Consider the following 22,117-nt stretch of genomic DNA (forward strand, 5'->3'; position numbering starts at 1 on the left):
AACGAAACAGTCGTTGGGAACCTTTTTTTTATTGCACAATGCATCTACAGAAAACGTTGATGCTGTCAAGCTCGATTGGTCACAAAATTCTCCACAGAAGCTGTTTTTATTTTTTTTTTTGAAATCCTGCGCAACTTGACAATATCGCTATTTACAGCACAAGTTTCTTTATACAATGTGTGTGTAAAAATGACAACCTTGTGAGGCTACCCTCCGTCACTGCTTAGCTTATCATGGAGAAATTCAATGCGAAAAACTTACATTGTCATAGAGTGCAGTCATAACCACATTACCTTTGCAATGGCCAGACCAAGTAGGCAAAATGAAACCTTATATATCTTACAAGAAATACGCTTTACAAGCATGGCCCCACACGAAATTCCTTCAACGATACATGGCAAATGTCCGTGGCATCGCAAAAATAACGCATCTGAGCTGCACGGAGGATATTTTGCTTCTGTGTGTATCGAGCAACAGTGCCTGCAGCATATAAATCTTAACTAAGTTATTTACACTGTTTGATAATTAGTTACTTATGTATACATATGTATAAGTATGTACAAAAATCCTAGTTTCTGTGAAGGTTATAGGTCTCCACCAGAGGAACTCAAAATGGTTCGGAGTCAGTGAAGCAGTCATCGTTTTTTTTCTCCCAACGGCGAAATTGTTTCTTCGATGTGTCTCCTACTACTCGCGAGTGGATTCCACGATTCTAGTTACCCTTAGTGCAAATAAATATCATTTCGTGCCCCCTCCTAGCAGACAAAAAGTACAGTTAAAAACGCGAGAAAACAAGGTTTTGTACTTCACTCACTAAATACTACAATCTGCATAGAAAGCATCCAAAGGTACGGCTAGCTTAACATTCCAGAGTGGTGCTCTTATAGTTCTGGTGAGATTGCACTCGTATACTTCTGCAATAAAAAGTCTAACAAAGGAAATTCATCAACCGTTTCTTTTTATAAATACTACACCTTGCAAAATATATTTGAGAGCAGAAAAAAAAATTAAAAGTCACGATCATCTCGTCTCCTTCATCGTCACAAAAAACGGATTAGTGCATGGAGGTCCCCCCGTGCGGTGTCGTTGAACCGTCACACAGTGATTAGCCCGTCGATCAACAAGTGTCAACAATGATAACAGCAATAATATTAGTCGTCGTAACAATGGTGTGGCTAAAAAAATGCCAGACATAAAAAAAATGTGGGAAGGTACGATCTGTCACATGCGGTGCGAAATCAACGGCGTCAATGCGGAATCGAGGATGTCGTCGTCGTCTGACTGCGTGATGCGGACAGGGGACGCTCTGCCATGAGAGAAATGTGTTTGAAATTTCTGAACCACAAAATGCATTCTTCTTACAGACAGGGGGGAGCGTCTCCTTATTCAGCGTGTAACCCTCAAATTGGCCGCTATAGCAGTGGTGGCAGGCAACAAGTGTTCCGGTAATAGTGACACCTATAAGTGCTTTCATATACAGTCAAACTCCTTTATAGCGAACACCTTTTTAACGAAAATACCACTACAGAAATTTTTTTTGCGGTCCCGCTGGAGCCCTATAGGTCCAATAATGGACATCCTTCTTAACAAAAATACCTTTACTGCTAATTTTTTTTGCTGTCCCCTGAGTTTCATTGTAAAGGAGTTTGACTGTATAGATTTAGGTCTTTGGAAGACGCAATGATGGCGACACAATGATCTCCATGATATATTACATCTTAATTATAGCCTTAAGTTTTCGGGAAATATTTTTTTCTAAATTCGGGGAGTAAAAAATCGGGTAAATAAGCATGTGCCCTAAATTCATGCAAATTCGGGTGGAAAAGCTTCCAGTACGCTAAATTTGGGGAGAAATCCGGTTTAGTTAATCAACTGGTTCACTACAAATGGTGAAATAACTGCATTTGCTAAAAAACAAGTTAGTGTGAATTCCTACAGACATTCTCAGTGAGGGCAATTTGCCGGGTAAAAATCGGGTTTCACCCTAAAGAGCAACCTTCAATTCGGGGTGCAAATTTCGGGAAGAATCGGGTTAAACCCTAAAACTTCAGGGTCTAATCTTAATACATGCAATGTAACATTATTCAGAAACAGTTACCTGAACTAATTCGTGCATGTTTCCGAAAATATCTACGCAACAGAACTTGACAGACAATTAATTCACGGAGCACTCAAACGTTTGAGCAACATTAGTATGCACCAAAAACTGGGCGACACTAAAATTTTGGCGTTCTGTCACACACGTCAGAAGACCCCTTTGGCTGAAGCACGTGTGACGTCACAGCCCGTGTCGAGCTGAGTTGCCGAGAGTAGGTACCCGCCACAACAGTGACAAGCGTCGATTTGTTTTACAACTGGTTACGACACCACCCCCGCTATTGACGTCATATTGATTTTTTGCCCAGCACGTGTTGCCTTGAGTTACCCGTGTAGAACAAGGAAACGCACCCAGGTATGCTAGTAGCCTCATAATGTAGAAGATGCTCCAAATTTCAATTCCTTTTTTTTTAAATTTTAGTTCTCACCTTTTAGAGGAGGGGTCCCCAAGACACTGCGCTGCGGAAAAGAGGCCTGCTCCCCCACAGACGCGGACATTGTCACCGGTCTCGTTCTGTGGTGCACGGTCGACGGCCCACTGTCGCAGTCTAACAATGCAGCCGCCAAGGTAGAACCCATCTGTGGAGATCCTCCGTCTGATCCCCCAGGGGGCCCTAGTGATGTAGTAAAGCCATTCTAGCCTCCGGCATTTTTATCTGCCGAGTCGGATCTCACCTGATCTTCGAAGCACAAGCGGACTCTTAGCTGGAGCTGGGGCCAGCACCTTGGAAGCGAAGTCTTCAAAAGTGGTTTGCTCTTTGTAGTTCTGGACTATGTTCTCCAGGGCTTGAGCTCTATGCTCATAACTGGGGGAAGTGTGGTTCACGAAAAATAATGGTTTTAATGTTGGTATTCTCTGTGCAGGACTGCCAGAAAGATCATATGCAAATTAGATAAAAATAGCGGCTTGGAGCATCCTAAACCATCTGCAACATGACTCAAATCATGTCAACCCAAGTAGAGCCCAGGAGTGAGAAAGAGTCAAGAGAGCATGTAGAGTGATGTATGATCCTCCGCCGTGTCCTTGTCCCATAACTGCACTTCAACATCTCTGGCTACACTGAGAACACTATACTAAATGACGTGTCCCAGAATACAGCAGTGTAAGATGGGCAAAACATCATAGCTAAGGCCCCTGGTTTTCTGCTGCGGCAAATTCAAAATTCTGCGGCACAGACTCGTAAATTCCGCAATTTTCTGCGGCAAGCAGTCAGTGGCTGTTTGAAATGGGAACACCTCATTTTCTTGGGTAATGTGGGAACAAAAAACATTTTATAAAATTACGGATTCAAAACACTGTTGTGGCTCAACATTACATACATGATATCTTGTGTTCTCCTCTGACAAAGAATGCAGTCTGTCGCCTGCAATCATTTTATACCTGTTGAGAGGTCTTTCGGCATCTATGGAGTTTATAGGAAGATTATAGGAAGGAGCTTACAATACATTCCCTGTGGAACTTACGTCTTTAGGACACCCTTTTTGTTTCTATGCTGTAGGCATTAGGTAAGAGTCTTTAAAGACAAACTCCCAAACATCAAATCAAAATCCCTCATTGCCACTGCTAAACTGCACACGGGAGGGACGCCGTCCCTTCCTGAGGCGAAGTATGCACAATAAACTCGGGCTAAGGTTATCTTAAGTTAAACTACAATCTGACTGCGTTTGTCCTGCAGCATGGGCAATTTCGTAAAGCATGCTTCACCTCATGCAGGGAAGCGTCAGGTGAAGCCCACTTTCGGGAGGTGTCGTTCATATTCTGCGAATAGTCGGATATTCGGAAATCCGAATACTGGCTATTCACTTCGCGAATGAAATTCGAGTGATTGATGAAATAGAAATTCGAGTGATTGATATTTGATTCGAATTTTAGAACCTCAATATCCGCACATCCCTAAAAATAAGGGATTCCGTGAAATTCCGTGCCAAACGAAGGATTCCGCGATATTTAACGGAATCGCGGAAAACCCAGGGCCTTAACCATAGCTTTCCGTTGCTATGTGAGCGTGGGTGTTCAATGTCATGTCTTTTCATGCTCCTTCTAACAATGGGGAATATCCTGTAGCCATCAGATAGAATAACAGAAATAGAGTAGCCACAAAATATTCTGCAACAGACGACAGCAAAAGACAGCGCCACTCCCGACAAAACACAGCACTCCCTATATTTGTGCGGTCCCGATATACTGTGCGAACACTCAATGTATAGCACTGACCGGAACTTCTGCCCTCTGAGCAGCTTTTTTGCTTTTTCTTCCGCTAGAATATTCCGTGGAAATGTCACTTGTGTGAACACACGGTAAGCAAAGTGAACTTCTTGCTCTCACGGTTTTATGACACTGAACAGGCTGTTATCAACAGGCTAACAGGCTGTTATCAACACCATGAAGAAACAATGCTGACAGATTATTGTGGCTAATAAAATGTTCCTTTGAAAAGTAAAGGATACTATGTCCTGAAGGCAGGTTTGAGAGAGTTGACAGCCCTCCCTGCATTTATGGCTGTAGCACGAACCAATGCAGGCAGGACTTTGTGGTCTACTATGGCGCCGTCAAACAGTGGACCAAAGAACGGTACCTGCAGCCACCAGAGGAGAAGAATCTTAGCAACATTGCCAGCACAGTACGCAGTGTGCTACCTCTGGCTTTGGATTGATTTGGATACGGTACAGCCAGTTCCCTAGTGGGTAGATGACGATGAGAACGTCGCAGAACTCTGTCGGGATGATACCTCGGCGATAGTCCCGCGTGTGTTCCGACCACACTATGTGCACCTCATCGTTCCCCAAGTGCCGTAACTTTAAAGAGAGGGTAGGTAAACATGCAAGAAATGAGCAACGGCAACAAAAGCCTGCTGAGCGTTACCTTTTTCGTTACGGCATCCTTCTCTAAGGCAGGAATCCGTGTCGAAACGTGAAACAGCACTTCCAGGAACGACGCCGCGTAGTACGGTGCCGTCTTTCCCGTGCTGCGATTCGTCTCCAGGCCACCATTGTATCCTGTGTGCGTCTCCAAATCAACCTGCATGTGAAACCACGTCAAAAGTAATGTTAAGAGACCGTGGAAGGGTTTAAGAAAAGAAAAAAACATGTTGGGAGCAGTAGATATTATGATTACAATTTTAAGAACGACTATCCTTGCGTTTGCTGACCAAGAGCGAGGGAGGCTCCGCCTCCTGGATGTCGGCCAATAGGAGGATGCAGAGGGCAGGCACTTCCCAAGCCTCTGCTCTCGCCTAAGAGATGGCGCAGCGTTACCGTTGTTTCGCGTGTCGCAAGGCTTCTGCCATGGCGCACCAATCTAACCAACTGGTCTATGGTCTAACCAACCAACCTGTCTATAAGCCAAACCAACTGGCCGACCTGTCTAAGCCTCGTTCAGCAGTTGGTTAGATTGGTGCGCCATGGCAGAAGCCTTACGACATCCAAAACAACGGTAATGCTGTGCCACCTCTTAGGCGAGAGCAGAGGCTTGGGAAGTGCCTGCCCTCTGCGTGCTCCTATTGGCCTGCATCCAGGAGGCGGAGCCTCCTTCACTCTTGGTCAGCAAACGCAAGGGTAGTCCTGGGAACAAATATGCTCACAAAAAGTACGACCGCGGTGCACAATCCTGGAGCACGAGGGAGCTTTCAATCTCGTGAGTAAAAACAAAACGTCGCCCATCAGCTGCAAGTTGGTGACGTCACATCATCCACCCAATAGTGAAGTGCATGCAGTCTTTTTTCTTTCTTTTTTTTGGGGGCTGGATTTGGTGTCACCCATCCCGCATCCGAAGTAGAGTACAGTCAACCAGTCGCCTTGCTCTCACTGCTTAGCAGACGGTTCTTGGCATCCAATAAAAGCGCTTGATCTGACAGCACACGTCAGAAGAAGCTGGGAGACTATGGGGACTTCACATGGGGGAGGAGGATTTCACCCTTGTTTCCCTCTCAAAAATGCTCTACCAAAAGTACGATTTCGGGGGGATGGGGAGGGGGGAGGGGGAATCCAGAAATCTCACCCGTGGCTACGCCACTGCTACGAGGAAAGGAAACCAGTCTCACCTCCCATCCTAGGCCCGCCACAAACTGTTCAAATGCTGGGCTTGCACTCTGATTCATAAATATGGAATTTTTGTCTTCCTGCCCTTCAGCCACATAGATCACCGCTATCTTGTGGGTTTCACGGCTATTAGGAGGCAAACAGGTGCAGGTGGTTAGATAACGTTGAACATTTCACGTGTCTGCAGCGGTGCAGCGCCGAATTACCAGGCCTGGCTGTCGAGATTCCGCAGCTCCCGCAGCAACTTTTCGTTTTTCTTGACTAGGTCGAACTTTGGTCTGCAAAACAGCATAGAGGGTCGTTAATTCCTGCTTCTTCACTAATATATAGTGGGTAATTATTAAATGTGTCTACCTCTTCTCCCATGTGAAGAAATTGAAATTCTCTAGCAGAAGACGGGAGTACTGGAATGGTGAAAGTGGATCTGTGGTATTTGGCGGTGTCGTAGTTTTGGATAACATCCTGCATGAAGAAATTGCGGACATCGTCAGCTAAGACAGGAAAAATGGCCTGTTGGTATAAATGCATTGAGTAAGTATAGGAGCCAGAGGAGCTAGTGTGCATGTCAATTTCGTACTGTCCGTGCTCCTGTGACTTGTATACTTACGAGAGGCATCATCAGAGCACAACCATTATAGTGTACAAACCTTTATTAATAGAGCCTGAAGTTTTCGGGTTTTACCCGATTCTTCCCTGAATTTGCACCCCGAATTGAAGCTTGCCCCCTTTAGGGTGAAACCCGATTTTTACCAGGCAAATTTCCCTCTCTGGGATGTCTGTAGGAATGCACCAACTTAGTTGTTTGGCAGAAAAATGCAGTTACATCACCGTTTGTACCAAACTGCTACAGTTAGTTTGAATAACTGAGCCAGATTTCTCCTGGTTTTAGCGTAATAGAAGTTTTTTCACCCAAATTCATATGAATTTAGTGCACATGTTTATTTACCCGATTTTTACCCCCGAATTTAGAAAAAAATATTTCCCGAAAACTTCAGGCTCTATTTATTAATAGCCTAAGAATCCTTTACACAGTTAATTGAAGTGAACGACTGTTTATTTGTACAGTGGAAGTAGAATGATCCACGAGGAACAGCACGAAAAAGTCATTTACAGTGTCCTTTGTGTCTTAAAAAAAGGGGCAAGTACAGCTCTGTAGCGTCTCTCTCTCTCACACTGTCGCATGGATTTGGGCACAAACACACAAAATTATGCTTAATGACTGCTTCTTGATAATTAAAGCTCCATGACTGCTGACTGACATGTCAAACTAACATTACTGTACCGTACAGACCATAAGGTTAGAAACAAATAGCGTAACGCTGCATTAAAAACAGCATACGATAGCTCACTCAGAACTGTAGGCAGAACGTTCTGTGTGGCTCAGTTCTTGACTCTGCTGTTGCATGAGGAGCTGTATAGTGTCTGCCTCATGCAAACTGGCCAACTCGTGAGCAGCCTTTGCGGCTGAGTTTAGGGGCTGGCTTGGAGACAGGACACACTCTGGGCTTGTGTGCCCCACATATTGTAGCAGCTAGAAAAAAAGAAAAGCAGATATGAAAGCAGGAGCACTTTGGAGGCAAACCAGGCGAAACTAACATCGTCCAAATTATCATAGTTTTCTTGCGTGTTCTCCAAAAGCGGCAGGAGGTCCGGGGGCCGATGAACGGGACTTCTTCGGCCAGAAGAATCGTGGGAAGGGGATGCTCGCGGAGGGGACGACCTGTCTCGGCGATCCGAGGGCATGTTGCGACCTCCGCTGCTGCGTTGGGTGGTGTAGTGTAAGCAAGGGTCCGGAACTGGACCTACGGAAAAGATTGTTAGAGTCCTTGCAAAATCACAATCCTGCGTGTGTACTTAGGCCCTTGTGTTTCTGGATTTTATCCAGAAAGAAAATTTTATGTCATGGGAAAGAGCAGATTTTCAAGTGGAAAAAAAAAAAAAAAATATATATATATATATATATATATAATATATAACAATTATATACAGGGTGTCCCAGCTAAGTGTATACAGATATTTAAAAAATATACATAACACCTTTTCCAAGATGAAATCAATTGCAATATAGCATATGCTGAAGGGCACTCCCTAGGAGGTCATTAGCAAAGTCCACAGGCAATGTCTTAATTAACTTTCATTAATTAACTTGTTAATTATAAAAGCTACAAAGTTGTCCCAATGAGAACATCTGTTCGTTTCGGTCACCTGATATCGCAGCCGTTTTCAGAACAAAAATCCGTTCCATAGATCGCCCGCAAAAAATTAATGAACGAACGCCATTTTTTTCTTTATTTTGTTCATTGCACATCTTCGCAGACGCGTATTTCCTTCATCCCCAACGTGAGAGAGGGAAAGAGCACAGTGCCGCCTCATGCATCGAAGATGAGCTTTAACTTGCGGAAACAAAACAAAAACAAATGTATCGGGTGACTCTATCGGAACTGGCCTTATTTTGGGTCGCATGTTCTGTTTCCTTTTAATCTTTTTCCAGGACGCGAGAGGCGATAGTGTGCTCTTTCTCCCTCTCACATTGGGGACGAAGGAAAGACGCGTCTTCTAAGAAGCGCAATTAACAAAATAAAGAAAAAAAATGGCATTCCTTCACGAATTTTTTGCAGGCGATCTATCGAACAGATTTTTGTTCTGGAAACGGCTACGATATCAGGTGACCGAAAGGAACAGATGTTCTCATTGGGACAACTTTGTAGCTTTTATAATTAACAAGTTAATTAATGAAAGTTAAAACATTGCCTTTGGACTTTGCTAATGACCTCCTAGGGAGTGCCCTTCAGCATATGCTATATTGCAATTGATTTCATCTTGGAAAAAGTGTTATATATATTTTTCAAAAATCTGTATACACTTAGCTGGGACACCCTGTATATATAACAACAATATATATAAAAATTGTACAGCTAGCAAGACAGATTTTCTTACCTGGAGGAAACGATCCCGCACGGCATCCATTCGGTCCGTACAGCGTAAGGCAATCCCAGGCAAATCTCCCGCTCAGGTCCCGGACAATGATCCGGACTTGAGACTTTCCTGTCGCGAGTCCGACGGTTGTTCCTCCTCCAGGGGCTTCCTAGGATACGTGACTGCCTTTGGTACGACATTTTCTGATTCCTGCCTCGAGCTTTGGGCTCCAACTACAATGCCACAACACAGCCAGCAGGAACAAAAGTAAAATAGATTACCTGTGAAGGCACTTCAACGAGGGACATAATGGCAGAATTGTTGAGCACAAACATCTGAATGTTTGGAGAAGTGAAAATCTCCTTGCAGAGTTCTCGATCGTGCAGCATGGGAACGTCATCATGCTCTGCTACGAGACTGGTTAATTGTGCCGCTCCCAGCCCTCCCATGGGAAAATGTCCCAGCTGATGCAATAGGTGGCACAGAACCTATGGAGCAAATCATGGAACCATGAGCAATTAATCATGCCATAGAACTTGCTGAGCAAATCAAGGAACCAGAAGCAATCAATCATGTGTAGAGAACGTTAATTTTTTTGCAAAGAAAGTGAAACAAAACGAGAGGTCATCTTCTGTGCAGATTGTGACCGAAAACTCGTCACTCATTGAAATTTCTGTGTGTTTCATTAACTATACTGGGTGTCTTTCTTTAGGTGCCACAAATTTTTTATTATTTTTTTATTATTATTATTATTTTTTTATTAAAAATCTGTGAGAGCCCCAGATATGCCGTTTGGGTGTCTAACATACCTGGCCTGAAGGACATCTTTCCTAGCCGGTCGCATCAGTGTTCGATGATTAATTAATTAAAACCCAATAGTTAACTTATTAATTAACAAGTTTTAGGAAAAACTGAGATGTCAGGATTAAAGACCGTCGTAGTCGAAAGCTAGTCCAGCTTTCAGCGATTTTGAAATATTTCCGTGCTTCAAGATACGCGCAGATTTTATTTGCTATGCTAATGAGCCGCCACCGAATCTGTGCGCTCAAGTTGTGCCAGAAGGGACGTTCCCATTTTTCTTTCGGGGGCCAAAGGCTGTAACAACTCTTACGCACGTGACATCAAGGCCTTATAATTATAAGTTAATTATCGGATTTTAGTTAATTGGTCATCGAACACTGATGCGACCGGCTAGGAAAGATGTCCGCCAGGCCAGGTATGTTAGATGCCCAAACGGCATATCTGGGGCTCTCATAGATTTTTAATAAAAAATCTGTGGCACCTAAAAAGAGACACCCTGTATAGCTAAAGTCCCTAGCTTTCCGCGGTGAAACATTAACATTTGCGCGAAGTGGGATTTAAAAATCTGCGGTACTCCACGAGCAAGAGAAAACAAGGAAAAAAATGTTGCAGTATTCTCCCGGTATCGCTTACCAACTTGCGCCGTGCAGCTTTAAAAAATTTCATAAAATCCTGTCATTTCATAAAATTAAAATCGTTTAATTAATTTAAAATTAAAAATAAAACCGTTAAATTTTCTTCCATCGTGGCACGTAAAGCTGTGTAAGTGTCAGCAGTTGTGTCGAGCATTGCTGTCGCGACTGATTGGGTTAAACTCACAAAAATGTCCTAGAACGATTGAAATCCTTACATGATTCTATAACACTACATCAAACATTCCTAAAAAAACACGCTGTTCTGAAGGATACAGCAAGCTCCATAAGACATCATCTGCAACGTACATTTAATAGACTCCAAAGGGTGCATAGCAAGAGGCACGCGAATGGAATCGGACGTAACAGCAGACGACAAGAATTTCTCTTAGTTCAACACGCACACTATTTGGCCTTACTTTCATTGTTTAATGAATTGTTTACTTGTTTTGTTAATTAAAAATTTTTTTTAAGTATGCACAGGTGCAAGGATGCAAGGCTGCACATGTGCACCTGTGCAGAATTCAGATGACGCATCATTATGGCGGCACTTCCAGTGTAAGGCATGTGGTGGCGCATCTCAGGCTATTCGAACGCACCCAGTGTCTGTCAGCATCTCTATAACTATGTTCTTTACTCTACATACACAAAACAAAACTGACAGAATAAAAGAAAAAAAAAAGAATGCAACTACCATTCTTGCAGCAAGCTTGACGTTTCCAGTTCTACGGAGATCGTTCTGCAGTACAGCTGGTGGTACAAAGCTGGCCATGGAGCGGGCTATCCTTCCCCCAGACGTCATTGTGCTGCTTCCTTGGCTCTTCACGTCGTCTGCTAGCTTTTCGGGCTCGGGTTCCATTCCCACAATGCCCAGTGGGCACAGTTCAGACAGCAGAGAAGACACATCACAATAGACATCCGCACCATTGCCCATGAGAGCATGGTCCAGGACCTAGAGGACAACGGGTTTACTGTGTGTGGAAATGCTGTTCACAATGGTTTTTCAAAGTAACTCGACTCACATTCAGCACTGATAGCAATGGTGTAGTGCCATTGCTGTTTGGCTTGGTTAGCATATCCAGCGATAAATTCATAACCCAGTCAGCCAGACAGAACAATAGTGAAAGCACAACCTGCAGTAACAAATTCAATTGTAAACACAATTTGCAATACATGCGACAGTGAGAAACTTCACAACATACTTTTACTACTTGACTATCCTACTTGACTACTGTTTTAAGAAATTTCTCAATGTAAACAATTTTTTTTATTTTTTCAATTCATCACCTTTTCTGACCTAAACAGACCTAAAAATTTGTAGAAAGTGAGAGCAATGTAGCATAGAGAGAGGTCTGCAAAATAAACATTTGAGGACCCTAGTTAGGTGAGCATTAATTATGTGAGTAAATTCAGTAGTCAATCAACCAACGAAGACTCGGCGCCACACAATGCCTTCAAGTACAGCTACGCGTATTCCGCAACACAGGTCCATTAATTCCGAGATCGCTAACCAAGGCACTCACTTTTCTGTTGTCTTCTTTGACGTCACCACTGTTGCTCGGCAAAAGTGAATACAACGTGGAAGACACCACCTACAGTACGGGAGAACAATGATGTGTGTATTACCGCCGCAGGCATTAATGAGACAGGATACCAATGTGATCATGAATTAAATGGGTTTCCCAGCTGTGGGCTTCACACATTGTCAGGAATGTGTCAATTTTACATTTCTATCCTCAATGTGCAACTTCGTTTTTTTCATGCCTACCACTTGTGTAATGGCAACAGGTTCATGACAGAACAAGTGGGGCATCGACTGTCGTCTGCAGTGAAAGACGAAGTGTGGTAGTGGTTTTTTGGCGGGCAGTGGGCACGATAAGGGGCACGAGCCAGGGTGCTTGTGCTTGGTTGGAACCACGATCTACTAGATTATAACTACCATGTCATAATCGGCAACCCCTATGAGGAGCCCGTCCCCACAATCCGCTAGGGGCGCTACTCATCGGCCCGCGAGATCTACATCATGATTGGACAATGAAAATTTGAATTTTCAACGTGCAGAATCAGACGTACGACTACCGTAGCAGACGACAGCAACAGCTCCTACGAAACCGCATAGAATGATGATGATAATCAACTTTAGAATGAAACGTCTTCCGTGGGACATCCACCGCTGTACAAAAATACTAAGGTAAGGTGAAGTACAAAGTATTGTAGAAGTTGAGGAAGCAGTAACAGGGCCGACGAGTAGCGCCACCGCGGCACAGGAAAGGGGTGCCTATGACATGGTCGTTATAATCTAGTAGGTCGTGGTTGGAACAAGACGGGACGTGCTGAATGAGACGTGGCCTTTCTTTCCTGGGATTTGGAGACGCAGAGGACCTTCCTTGGTTGAAGTTAAGCATGTAGGTGGTCAACAAATGTTGCTTTGCGATTAGACTTGTGTTGCCAGTGTTCCTTGAGCTGTGGTTGGGGCCTGGGACAGGTTGGTTGACGGATAATCTCACAAATTGGTGCACAACGTGGGGCCCAAACCCATGACCACCCCGAGATGATGAGTCTCGCGCTCTACCGACTGAGCTGGCCAGGCACGGAACAAGATCAAAAATACAACAGGGACATGCTCGGTAGATTCTATAGATATGTGAGCTTGACAATTCTGGTTCAGCCTACCTGTAAGTTTTAGTGCACTCACCTCAATTATAATAACAGGAATGTCACTCATATTATCTGACAGGTAGGCAGCATGGTCACACAGCAAACGAAGCATGTCACTAGCCACTTGTGCGACCTTGTGACTGGTGTGCTGCAAATTATAATGTGTTATATGTCACAGATAAATGTATTAAACTGAAGGCTAACATGAGGGAACTTGCATGTGCCGCAACTTTACATAATTTCGCCAACGTTATTACACATTAGAATGCTTAACACAACAGAACAAAATGTATGCTTGTAGAATTATGTCACACAATCACATCTTCTTCATGCAGTACTTAATAGACATCAACAAAGCAAGGAGTGATCGTTCAATTACGTAAAGTACCGTAAGAAGGCCATATAGTGAAGAAGCCTGAGCGTGGGCGAAAAAACACGGAGGGGACACGAATGCGACAGCTCAAAACACAGCTTTTCGAGCTGTTGTGTTTGTGTCCCCTCTGTTTTTCACTCACGCTCAGTCTTCTTCACTATATGGCGTTCCTCCACCAGCATGCCTGTATCTATGAGATTTTAACCAAAGAAAGCTAACCTCTCCGAGTCCATGTTACAACATGGAAATCCTGGACGTAAAAAATAAAAGTAGAACAACATTTAATTCAATGACACCCCCAGCACAATTTCTACTATGGGATGAACGGGCAATTATTCTGGACAAATATTTCAAGGCTGAACTGCACGCAGAAGTGCAAAGAAGCAGAAAAATATGCATTTCATATTTTATATGCATTATATATATAGGTATTTCATACAAATTTAACATAAATTTAAAATACTTCATAGGTTCTCCCGGCTTAGTCTCAGCATATATGCATCAGTACAGCAGACTAAGACTTCTTACCTTTTATAAACATCCTCACCTTAATGGAAATGAGAAGAACACCAACTGCCTCCGGAATTTTATGAAACCCAGTGTTGTGAGCAAGCTCTTCGTAGACCATGATTGCGAGCGAGCTGATGGCTACACATCGTGCCGCACAATCAGGATCACTCATGCCAGCACGAAGGAGAAGAGTGGCCACATGCTCCTTCAGGGCGGAATGGTAAGTTGAATTTTAGTTAATTTGAAGTTCGGGCAAATTAATTACCGATTCTGCAAAAGCCGAATAACGGTTTAATTCACCTTTGCTTCAGTAAATGGTAGCAACGTTAAATTTTCGGCATCTGGCTGGAGAACTTTAACCTCTTTGTAAACATTTGGAAAACAAAGTAAGCTTCCCAAGAGTGTGACCGCCTCAACCCTGGGCATCTGAAATCAATCATGCAATGTCATTTCGTGCACATGGTATAAACAAAATTAATGCAGCTTGGTAGCAGGGCCAGCGTCTACATTTTGGTCCTGGGGGGGGCAGACTCTGAGATTTGGAATTCAAATCGAATAGTATGCAATTATTTGCTTCGGTATTCAAATGGTTTGAATATTTGCATTGCCCTACAGCTTGGTCCTCCTGGCAAAACTTGATGAGCATAACTACAAGGTGAATTTAGGAAAGGTTACACATTTCGATCGAGTCATAAATATACAAGATAGCATCTCTGGCACTTCAAGCGTTGCAGACTGATAGTCATTCGCCTGAAGTTTTATCCACATTTTTTTTTCAAGTGCTATCACTTTGTAGAAAAAAAGTGAGAAGCAAAGCAAATTCTCATCCCATGCATTTCCTATGGCCTAAACCGCCCGCAAACCGCCATTTTTTCCTCTGTCTGCTTCATGTTCACATCACCACGTATAGGTGGCGCTGCTTGGAGACGAAGCAAAACCAAGACCTACGGAACAACCAACAACCAGATGGAGGAGATGCAGGGTTTCGATGCAGCGCCACCTATACGTGGGAATGTGAACGTGAAGCAGACAGAAGAAAACATGGCGGTTTGCCGGCGGTATGGGCCATAGGAAATGCATGGGGTGAGAATTTGCTTTGCTTCTCACTTTTTTTCTACAAAGTGACAGCATTTGAAAAAAATATTGATAAAACCTCAGGCAAATGACTATCAGACTGCAAAGTTTGAAGCGCCAGAAATGTCATCATCTACTTTTACAATGCAATCAAAATGTGTAACCTTTACTAAATCCACCCTGTACCCAGTAAAACCTCGATAATTTGATCCCCGTTAATTCAGAAATTCGGATAATTAACACTCTTTAATTTGGAAGATAGTCACGTGCCCATCGCATAATTCGTATGGCACGACATACGACATCGCGGCGAACCTCCGCTAACAGCGTGCACCAGAACGATCACATGGACAAAGAAGGCAAAGTGTAGTGCCACTCTAGAGCTAAGAAGTACATCATAGCATCGCTATGATTATCAGTGCCATGGTCGTCTTTCTCCCTTAAAGCATCCGTTGTCAAGCAACCACGCGTCTAACACTCTTGTGTTTCTGCGTTGCATGCCAAGCTGCGACAGTGACTCCGTAATCGACTGCGAAGAAATCGCGAACTGCTGTCGCCTTTGTGGTTTTTACGCGATCGAGGAGCTCTGTCTGTATTGGGGTACACGACCACTGAAGAGGACAACAGCCACTCCCATGGTCTCCTGCCTTCTGAGGCGCAACTTGAGGACTACGTTATAATTGACGATGGTGTTTCTGTTGCTAGCAGTTTGAGCGAAGATGAAATTGTGGGCAATGTCCTTGCAACTGCTGAGAAGACTATCGCCGGACTACGAATGTGAGGAGCTACTGTCGTTGCAGAAGCACTTGCAGTTTTGGATTACTTGTGCTTGAACGCTTCTGGTGGTGCAAGTGTGGTGGAGCACCTAACCACGCTACGAAAACTTCTAACGGCGCAAATGAGCTTGCAGAAGCAAACTATCATACCCTGACAGTTTTTCTTAAATAAAAGTGTATTCATAATGGCAAGTACAGTAAAACCCGCAGATAGCGATAGCGCGTATAACGATATCCCTCGTAAAACGATGGTTCATGATTTTACCGTCAAAATATACATTGGTTCTATGGGGAAACGACCCGCGTATAGCGATGGAGACCGCAGTTCTGAGTACTCGTATAACGATGTTGGACGCTGTCCCGTGCGCGTAACCTCGCGGCGATTTTCGCCGCGATAAGATACAGTAGAATCTCGATGATACGAATCTCACAGGGTAGCGGAAAAAATTCGTATCACCCGAAATTCACATCAAAGGAATTATACCAAAATAAAAATTGAGGCAAGAAAATGGACAGAGACTGTTCATTTTCCAATACTGTCAGTGAAAGAGGTAGGTGGTAACGCTTTTGTGTCTCCGTATTTGACCAATGCTGCTCAAATTCGCGAGATGATTCGAAAGGCCTAGCACGTGCTTTCCACCTGTCGCGCGACAGTGTTCTAAAGCGAGCTTCTCCTAAAGCACGCAGGAGTTAGGTGAAGCCGACTTGCGGAATGGTGACGTGTAGTGTTGTCAGAAGTTGTCCTGCTGTGTTCCCTGGCTCCCTCCACGAGTTCTGATCGCTGTTTTCCCAAGCCAGTGCGATGTCACACAGCTTCGCGTTTCTTAAGCATCTGTTTCTTTTTCTTTTGCTACACGCGGCGTGCCGCGCGACTTTTCGGGGACGCGCTATATAGGTCAGCCCTCGTTTAACGATGTACACTGTATAACGATGGAATTCGCGATTACAGGCGACTTTTCGGGGACGCGCTATATAGGTCAGCCCTCGTTTAACGATGTACACTGTATAACGATGGAATTCGCGATTACAGTCAATATCGTTATACGCGGGTTTCACTGTACACCCTTTGTTATTGTGGTACATTCAATAATTCGACATTCGGATAATTCTGACATTTTCGTGAGTCCCGTCAGATTCGAATTAACAGGGTTTTACTGTACATTTTTGGTGTTGACTGCTGAACTGTTTGAGTGTTGAAATGCGAGTGACATTGTTGTAGTGAGTATTGAGATGGATGAAGGTTAATTCACCGAGATTTGTCAGTAGGACCAACCTGTCAATTGGATCAGTAGCACCTCTCTATGAGAAGTGCACAATGTCATCTCTCTGTAAGAAGTTTCCTTTGGTAACCCTCGCATAATGGTATAAGTGTGAAATTTTAATATAAAGAAATTGGGTAATGGTAACGAGGCTTTCACAGAGCTATGACACTCTTATGGATGCACTGGACCTGTTATGCAGAGCTGGCCAGACCCCACTTATGCCTAACAGTATGGTTAGCTACAGGGAAAACAATTTAAATTAAGTGGTCGAAACACAGGTAGTTACAGAGTTACTCTATCTCGATGAATTGAATGTTTTCATTATGCAAGCACTCACTCCTTTCATTCCTGCAGAGCAGACGACGGTACCTGCTCCCCGAATAAGGTCGAGAAACAAAATGGTGTGTCCCGGAAGGCCACACGAAAATAGCTTGGACCCGCAGTACTTTACAATGGCATTCACTGCCTTCTGCAATGAGTGACAGTTCAATCGTGAATGTCGTTCATCTGTGTGGCACAAAGCAGCGAGCGTAACACTTGCCTGATCTTCTGTCAGCAGAAACGAATGAACTATTTTATAAAATCGAGCCAGGTAGTCGAATGACAATGGATAGTCGTGTCTTCTAACTGTTAGCCAGCATAGCAGTCGCAGGGCCAGGAGGCGACCTCGCTCGTACGAGTCAGCCAGGCTGGTTGCCTAAAAAAACCAAACACCAATATTGCATGTATGCAAGACAAGCATGATGCGGAGGTAAAAAAAAAAAATTCTCCAGCTCCTAACATTCACCTCGAATAACCACGGTGCAATCAGAAGTAAAGGTGGAATCAGTGCAGGAGGGTCGGGCGTCGTCATGTTATCTTCAGTTACTCCGAGGTTCTCCCTCATCTGCAAAGACCCAATGTCGAAGCTCCGCAAGATATTCACTTCCTGCACACAAAGCCCACCTTGACTAAAGTCTCGGAGAGGGCAATGAGATGTTCCATGACCTGTGCGTGAATAGCGGGGCTGTGAATGTTGTTGACGTCACCCATAGAGCCCAGCATGCGGCGCCATATTGCAACGGCCACTTCCGGAAGCCATCCCTTCACTGTCCCGCCAGCCAAGACACTGTGCCTGTCTGTCCCACCATCTGCTGAATGAGTTGAATTATGGAGCTTCTCACAATGCGATGGTGTGCAAGAATATATGCTGTATGCTATAGGGTCCTGTGTTTTTGGGTTTTATGTTTTTTTTTTGTTTTTAGTCTGAGGGTAAAACTTGGGTTTTATTTCATGAGCCGTAAAACAGGGCAAAATCGGGTGATATGAAGTGGAAAGGTAGAGCTCCGGGCAGAAAAAAAAAGTTATTCACGCATTTTAGATGAACATGAGATGCAGATCAGCCGTGCAGAGTGTTCAATGCTTAGCGTTCTCCATATTGGTGGCTGAATTGGCACTGGGCCAAGTTCTTTTTGTTTTGGGGGGGGGGGGGGGTTTACCCCAAGTGATGGCGATGCAAATCGGGGGTGAAAACGAGTTTTACTCTAAAGCACAGGGCCCTATGTATGCACCATCAAGTCGTCATATTCTCTCATCAGCTTGAGAAAACAAGTGTGTACTGACACATTGTGAGAGATATGGCTATAGAGAAAATGGCAACATGCCAAATACTATGTCTTCTGTGGATTTGCCTTCAGTGTGTTGACACAAGCGCAGCCTGATCACAAATCAGTGTTGTACGTAACGCTGTTACAAGTAATGCCGTTACAGTAATCAATACTTTTTTCAGTATCGGAGCGCGGATCACGATACCTTAAATCTGTATCGGAAAAGTATTTCCGGTACAAATTTACGGTAACGCGATCTCCGCATCGTTACCGATACCGATACTTTTTTTAGTGCTCCACCTTTTCCTCATTGACCATATTTCTTACTCTTATTCATTGTCACTGGTCCGCCTAGCGCTTGAACGTGCTCCATAACGGGAATTATACTAAACACATGTGAACTTTTTTCTTCAAACCTGGAGTAAATAGCCATGCTACGCTCAACAAGAGAGTTGAGGTCAACGAACGACAGTGCACTCTGGATTCCACTGCTAAGCTGCCGTGTCGGACTGAGTCACGCTCACATATGTACTGTGGTGTTGTAGCTTCGGATATGTTTCCTTTGTCATTGGACTCCACGGCATGTGTGGGTAGGGTTGCCACCTTTCGTAGTGAAAAATGCCGGCTGATGAAGAGGAGGTGGAATAGAGGTAAAGGAGGAAAGGCTCGCCGGAAAGGGAAGTGGGTGAGGGGTGGAAGAGTACACACAGAAGACATGAGAGAGAAAGAGAGAGCTCAAGACAATACGAGGAGACGTGCCTCTTTGTGTATTAATAATAATAATAATAATGAGCAACTAAGGAAACAACTGGTGACTGTGCGGAGTTGGGTCTGTGCTCCAGGTTTATTCAATAATAATAATAATAATTGGGTGTTTACGTCGCGAGACAACTGAGATCATGAGCGACGCCACAGCGGTCGGTCTGTGGATTGCTTTTGCCCACCTGAGGGTTCTTTAACGTGCGATGAAAGCTCATCACACGGCACCCCGTATTTAACGTCCCTCGCGGAAGACGGCGTGTCTAAGCAACTTGTACCCTGCCACCAAGTTGTTGGCGTCCTCGGCCGGGTTCGAACCCGCGATCTCGGGATCAGAAGGCGAACACGCTACCGACTGAGCCACCGAGGCCGGTCCAGATTTATTCAAGCTGTAGTGGAATGTTGAAGGGAAAAGCTCGCAAAAGCCCCTATGAAAGGTCTTGAGCCACAAATACCGGCAAAAGGCTGCCGGTATCACCTTCCTACCGGCAACCGGCAGAGCGAGCAAATAACCGGCCGTGCCGGTATAATACCGGCCTGGTGGCAACCCTATGTGTGGGCCTGACACTATCGTAATTGTCATATCGGCCTCTGTCAGCTGCCGGAGAGACCACAGCCTGCTAGGCTGGCAGAAGAAGACTTTGAGAACCAGCTATTGATGAAAGTCAAGCAAAGTGTCCCAGCTAAATATGCCATCCTTTTAGTGCAAAAATGTCTTCTCCCAATTTGCTATTATACAAATGGGGTGTTCACGTAAGCGAGATTTCTATGTTGCATCAACTTCATATTTTCAACAAAAGTATCGGGCAAAGTATCGCATAACTGGTTTTCAGTAACGGTAGCGGTACTCCGTTACTTTAAAAAAGAATTATCGATATTGGTATTTTTCGATACTTTTTACTCAAGTAACGAGTATCGGTATCGCGATACCATGTTTCGGTAATGGGTACAACACTGTCACAAATACACAATGATGCCAAATCATCCACACACACAATCTCGCTCACAATCGGACATACTCGCATGAACTTCGGGAGACACTAGGATCTGAGCATAAGTTGGCGATTCACGATGAGTCGAAGACCACGTCACATACCTGAGTGTGTCACGCATCAATGTAGGAGAACTGCGTGAATTATGATAGCAGCTGCACATAATGGCAATGTATAGACAAGTATATCCTAGTGCCAAAATCTGCCTATGTGTGATAGAATAAGAACAAGATCGAGAACAAAAATCTTGCACCACACAAACGCGAAAGAGCTGAAAAAGTGAAAGGTGGGCCTTCATGTGATACCTACATGTGACCTCTGCTCGAAGTTTCGTAACAAAACTGAGAAGCAACACCGGCTGTAGTAGTTGTGAACGTATAGCGCCTCGTGTTTTCGGGTTTTATGCTTTTCAAAAATTGGGGTAAAAATCAGGTTTTATTTCAGAGGCCGTTAAACGGAGTACAATCGTGTGATATCTGGTGGCCAAGCACTGGCGGAAAATTTACTAGCGGAAAATTTACTGGCGGAAAATAAAGACAGAGATTCTCGCATTGTAGATAAACACAAGATGTGGAACAGCCATGCTGAATGGGCTATGTTTAGTGTTCTCCACTGGCCATATTGGTGACCGAACTGGCACATTACCAAGTTAGCTTTCAGTGTTTTTTCGGTTTTACCCAAAGTGACGGAGATAAAGATTGGGGGGGGGGGGGGGGCATAAAAATGGGTTTTACCTAACCCTAAAACACAATGCCCTATGAACGTATTTCGTTGAATCTAGTGTATTTATGAACTGCAAAAATTTTTTCTTTTTCATCGCATAAAATTGTGGCTGAAGGATGTAATCCGAAATCATAAATCACAGCCAAGAAAACTTGAACCATCAATAACATCTCACTAAACATCGACACTAAGAACAATTTTTCAGATACAACTGCAATATAAATGCTACTAAGGAATCACGAGTTTGCGACACGTCAACAAAACATGCTCTGCAGCATCACCTACCTCTTCGCTTCCGTTCTGACAGACCTGACATCGTAATAGAGAAGGACTCACATTTATGAAAACCCAGAACACTTACACACTAAGAAGACACAATAAAGTACCTACCTCCCGAGTTACAGGTACCTTCACTGCTGGCAACCAGCACGTCAATCTGAATGGGCGAATCCTTAATGCTTGTACTCTCGAGACCACTCGAGGGAGTCGGAGACGGCGACCGGCTCCTGTACTCGGAGCCGTGAGACATACAGGGAGAATCCACTACGTGAGCGAGAGATCAAAGGCGCAGATTCAGACTCCGATGGTGAGAACTTTTTTGACAACACTCTCACGTGGAACGATTACAGATGCGTGTACTAATACAAAGAAGCTCCATGAGGGCTCAAGCACGTGCAGAAAGTGTTCATGGTGTAGCGGGGTCTCAGAAGTACTGGCCAAGATTGTTCTGGGATTCTCAAGTACGAAACGTAGGCCAGCACACAAAAGCTGCATTGTACACCACTGTTTGATGTACAATACATATTGTTCAGACTGCATTATCAACAACTTAAAGGAGCAGCGAAGGCCCCCCTCCACAAATATTCCCTTTTTGGCCGCGGCATATTGTGCAACAAGTAAACACACGCTCCTCAACGAGA

General features: G+C 44.2%; 1 protein-coding gene across 5 annotated transcripts in view; it reads right to left on the reverse strand.

The window, feature by feature from the left end:
* Positions 1 to 9: 9 nt before the first annotated feature.
* Positions 10 to 22,117, reverse strand: part of LOC135375259 (ral GTPase-activating protein subunit alpha-1-like) — a 37,375-nt gene continuing 15,267 nt past the window's right edge. For 2 of the 5 annotated variants that reach the window (XM_064608001.1, XM_064607997.1), the window contains exons 20-44: positions 21,588 to 21,740; positions 21,483 to 21,506; positions 18,083 to 18,270; positions 17,925 to 18,023; positions 17,679 to 17,834; positions 17,475 to 17,606; positions 14,326 to 14,451; positions 14,063 to 14,230; positions 13,180 to 13,290; positions 12,008 to 12,076; positions 11,507 to 11,617; positions 11,179 to 11,436; positions 9,333 to 9,539; positions 9,073 to 9,220; positions 7,732 to 7,937; positions 7,485 to 7,666; positions 6,490 to 6,597; positions 6,342 to 6,413; positions 6,138 to 6,261; positions 4,961 to 5,116; positions 4,735 to 4,893; positions 4,546 to 4,673; positions 2,773 to 2,903; positions 2,526 to 2,711; positions 10 to 1,306 (exon numbers count right to left, since the gene is read on the reverse strand). In XM_064608001.1, coding sequence (XP_064464071.1) covers positions 1,248 to 1,306; positions 2,526 to 2,711; positions 2,773 to 2,903; positions 4,546 to 4,673; positions 4,735 to 4,893; positions 4,961 to 5,116; positions 6,138 to 6,261; positions 6,342 to 6,413; positions 6,490 to 6,597; positions 7,485 to 7,666; positions 7,732 to 7,937; positions 9,073 to 9,220; positions 9,333 to 9,539; positions 11,179 to 11,436; positions 11,507 to 11,617; positions 12,008 to 12,076; positions 13,180 to 13,290; positions 14,063 to 14,230; positions 14,326 to 14,451; positions 17,475 to 17,606; positions 17,679 to 17,834; positions 17,925 to 18,023; positions 18,083 to 18,270; positions 21,483 to 21,506; positions 21,588 to 21,740 — 3,461 coding nt within the window. In that variant the 3' untranslated portion in view covers positions 10 to 1,247. The remainder of the gene's footprint in view (positions 1,307 to 2,525; positions 2,712 to 2,772; positions 2,904 to 4,545; positions 4,674 to 4,734; positions 4,894 to 4,960; positions 5,117 to 6,137; positions 6,262 to 6,341; positions 6,414 to 6,489; positions 6,598 to 7,484; positions 7,667 to 7,731; positions 7,938 to 9,072; positions 9,221 to 9,332; positions 9,540 to 11,178; positions 11,437 to 11,506; positions 11,618 to 12,007; positions 12,077 to 13,179; positions 13,291 to 14,062; positions 14,231 to 14,325; positions 14,452 to 17,474; positions 17,607 to 17,678; positions 17,835 to 17,924; positions 18,024 to 18,082; positions 18,271 to 21,482; positions 21,507 to 21,587; positions 21,741 to 22,117) is intronic. The other 3 variants (XM_064607998.1, XM_064608000.1, XM_064607999.1) reach the window with 3 other exon arrangements.

Source organism: Ornithodoros turicata, unplaced genomic scaffold (assembly GCF_037126465.1).
Source record: "Ornithodoros turicata isolate Travis unplaced genomic scaffold, ASM3712646v1 ctg00000843.1, whole genome shotgun sequence".
Lineage (NCBI taxonomy): Eukaryota > Metazoa > Arthropoda > Arachnida > Ixodida > Argasidae > Ornithodoros > Ornithodoros turicata.